We start from the raw sequence: 3,597 nt of genomic DNA on the forward strand, positions 1-3,597 counted from the left end.
AACTAAATCTGTACCCAATAACCGAGCTACCCCCGGCTCAAACCATCCGACTGGAGACCGACATCGTCTACCATACAACGCCTCATATGGAGCCATCTGAATGCTGGACTGGTAGCTGTTGTTGTAGGCGAACTCTGCTAAAGGCAAATACTGGTCCCACGAGCCTCCGAAATCAATGACACAGGCTCGGAGCATATCCTCCAATATCTGAATAGTCCTCTCGGACTGGCCGTCCGTCTGAGGATGGAACGCTGTGCTCAACTGAACCTGGGTGCCCAACTCCTGCTGAACTGCTCTCCAGAAGCACGAGGTAAATTGCGTACCCCGATCCGAAATAATAGATACCGGCACCCCATGAAGGCGAACAATCTCTCGGATGTAGATCTCAGCTAACCTCTCCGATGAATAAGTGGCTGCAATAGGAATAAAATGCGCTGACTTGGTCAGCCTATCAACAATGACCCATATAGCATCAAACTTCTTCCGAGTCATCGGAAGTCCAGTAACGAAATCCATGGTAATCCTCTCCCACTTCCACTCGGGAAGCTCAATCCTCTGAAACAAACCCCTAGGCCTCTGATGCTCATACTTAACCTGCTGACAGTTCAAACATCGAGCCACATATGCAACAATATCTTTCTTCATCCTACGCCACCAATAATGCTGCCGCAAGTCCTGATACATCTTCGCGGAACTATGGGCCTCCGCTAAGATCAACTCTCGAATCCCATCGACATTGGGCACACAAACTCGCCCCTACAACCTCAAAACACCATCATCATCTAAGGTCACCTTCGTGGCACCTCCACGCTGCACCATGTCCCTCAGGACACACAAATGGGGATCATCAAACTGCTAATCACGGATACGCTCCAATAATGAAGAACGAGCGACCGTACAAGGTAACACTCTGCTAGGCTCAGAAATGTCCAACCTCACAAATCGATTGGCCAGGGCTTGAATATCCAAAGCAAGCGGTCTCTGGCTGACCGGAACATAAGCAAGAGTACCCATGCTGGCGGACTTCCTACTCAATGCATCGGCCACCACATTGGCTCTCCCCGGATGGTATAAAATAGTAACATCATAATCCTTCAATAGCTCCAACCACCTCCTCTGCCTCAAGTTACAACTCCTTCTGCTTGAACAAGTACTGCAGACTCTTGTGATCAGTGTACACCTCACACGTCACACCATATAGGTAATGCCTCCAAATCTTCAAAGCATGAACAATGGATGCCAACTCGAGATCATGAACCGGATAATTCTTCTCGTGGATCTTCAACTGCCTCGAAGCGTAAGCAATGACTTGCCATCCTGCATCAATACCGCACCAAGCCCAATACGGGAAGCATCACAATAAACTGTATAAGGTCCTGAGCCTGTGGGCAAAACCAATATCGGTGCCGTAGTCAGAGCTGTCTTGAGCTTCTGAAAGCTCGCCTCACACTCATCCGACCATCTGAACTGGGCACCCTTCTGGGTCAATCTGGTCGTGGGGCCTGCAATAGATGAAAACCCCTCCACGAACCGACGGTAGTAACCTGCTAACCCCAAGAAACTCCGAATCTCTGTAGCTGATGCTGGTCGAGGCCAGTTCTTGACTGCCTCAATCTTCTTCGGGTCCACCTGAATACCCTCTGCTGATACAACATGACCCAGGAATGCAACCCAACTCAACCAGAACTCGCACTTCGAGAACTTCGCATACAACTGACTATCCTTCAGAGTCTGAAGAACTACTTTGAGGTGCTGCTTGTGCTCCTCCTGGCTGCGGGAGTACACCAGAATATCATCAATAAAGACTATCACGAACATGTCCAAATATGGCCTGAACACTCGGTTCATCAACTCCATGAATGCTGCTGGGGCATTGGTCAACCCAAATGACATGACCAGGAACTCATAATGCCCGTACCGAGTGCGGAATGCTGTCTTAGGGACATCGGATGCCCTAATCCTCAGCTGATGGTAGCCAGATCTCAAGTCTATCTTTGAAAACACCTTTGCACCCTGAAGCTGGTCAAACAAATCATCAATCCTCGGCAGTGGATACTTGTTCTTTATCGTCACCTTGTTTAATTGCCGGTAATCAATGCACATCCTCATCGATCCATCCTTTTTCTTCACAAATAACACTGGCGCACCCCAAGGAGAAACACTAGGCCTGATGAAACCCTTCTCTAGCAAATCTTGCAACTGGTCCTTTAACTCCTTCAACTCTGGCGGGGCCATGCGATACGGCGGAATAGAAATGGGCTGCGTGCCGGGGGCCAGATCAATACAGAAATCAATATCCCTGTCGGGCGGCATACCCGGCAGGTCTGAAGGGAAAACCTCGGGGAACTCCCGAACAATAGGAACAGAATCAATAGAAGGAACCTCCGTGCTGGAATCGCGAACATACGCCAGATAAGCTAGACACCCCTTCTCGACCATACGTCGAGCCTTCACATATGAAATAACACTGCGGGTGGCATGACCTGGGGTCCCTCGCCACTCCAATCGGGGTAAATCTGGCAAAGCCAAGGTCACGGTCTTGGCGTGACAATCCAAGATAGCATGATACGGGGACAACCAATCCATCCCTAATATAACGTCGAAATCCACCATGTCTAAGAGCAATAAATCAACACGGGTCTCAAGACCCTCAAACACTACCACACAAGAACGATGAACTCGGTCGACCACTATAGAATCACCCACCGGTGTAGATACATAAACAGGAATACCCAAAGCATCACTAGGCATAGTCAGGTAGGGTGCAAAATAGGACGACACATATGAATACGTAGACCCAGGGTCAAATAGCACTGAAGCATCCCTATCACAGACCAGAATAGTACCTGTAATAACTGCATCTGAAGACTCAGCCTCTGGCCTGGCTGGAAGAGCATAACACCAGGGCTGGGCCCCACCTCCCTGAACCATATCTCTGGGACGATCGGCTGCTGGCTGGCCTCTACCTCTGGCGGTCCGAGCTCCACCTCTATGATCTCTACCTCCACCTCTATGGCCTCTACCCCCGCCTCTAGCTGGCTGGGCGGCCTGTGGATCACCTGATGCCTGAATCATAGGACGAGGACCCTGCTGCTGAGAGCTGTCAGAAGCTCGAGGGCAATACCTGGCAATATGTCTCGTGTCGCCACACGTGTAACAAGCCCTCGGCTGCTGAGAATAACGGAGTGGTGGTGCGCTGATAGGTGCTGATGGTGAACTGAAAAGCTGCTGGTCAGAAGACTGCGGCTGAGAGCCACGACCACCTGAAGTACCATGTGAGACCTGTAGGGCTGACTGAAAGGGCCTCGGAGGATGGCCTCTACCATAAGAATCCCCACCTCCAGACGAGGTACCACTGAATCTACCTGCATGACGGGGTCTCTTGTCTGACCCATGACCACCTCCCCGTGCAAGAGCCATCTCAACTCTACGGGCCGCATTGGCCGCCTCCTGAAAAGAAATCTCACTACCAGCTCCCATAGCCATCTGGAGACGGATCGGCTGAATCAATCCATCAATAAACCTCCGCACCCTCTCTCTCTCGGTGGGGAGTATAACAACAGCATAGCGTGCCAGATCAATGAACCGAGTCTCATA

General features: G+C 50.6%; 1 protein-coding gene across 1 annotated transcript; it reads right to left on the reverse strand.

The window, feature by feature from the left end:
- LOC109239841 (RNA-directed DNA polymerase homolog) lies at window positions 1,684-2,103 on the reverse strand (the record flags this gene model as incomplete). The annotated part of the gene is made up of 1 exon (XM_019406437.1): window positions 1,684-2,103. A coding segment is annotated over exon 1 (420 nt), but the record flags the coding sequence as incomplete, so codon positions are not given.

Source organism: Nicotiana attenuata, chromosome 1 (assembly GCF_001879085.1).
Source record: "Nicotiana attenuata strain UT chromosome 1, NIATTr2, whole genome shotgun sequence".
Lineage (NCBI taxonomy): Eukaryota > Viridiplantae > Streptophyta > Magnoliopsida > Solanales > Solanaceae > Nicotiana > Nicotiana attenuata.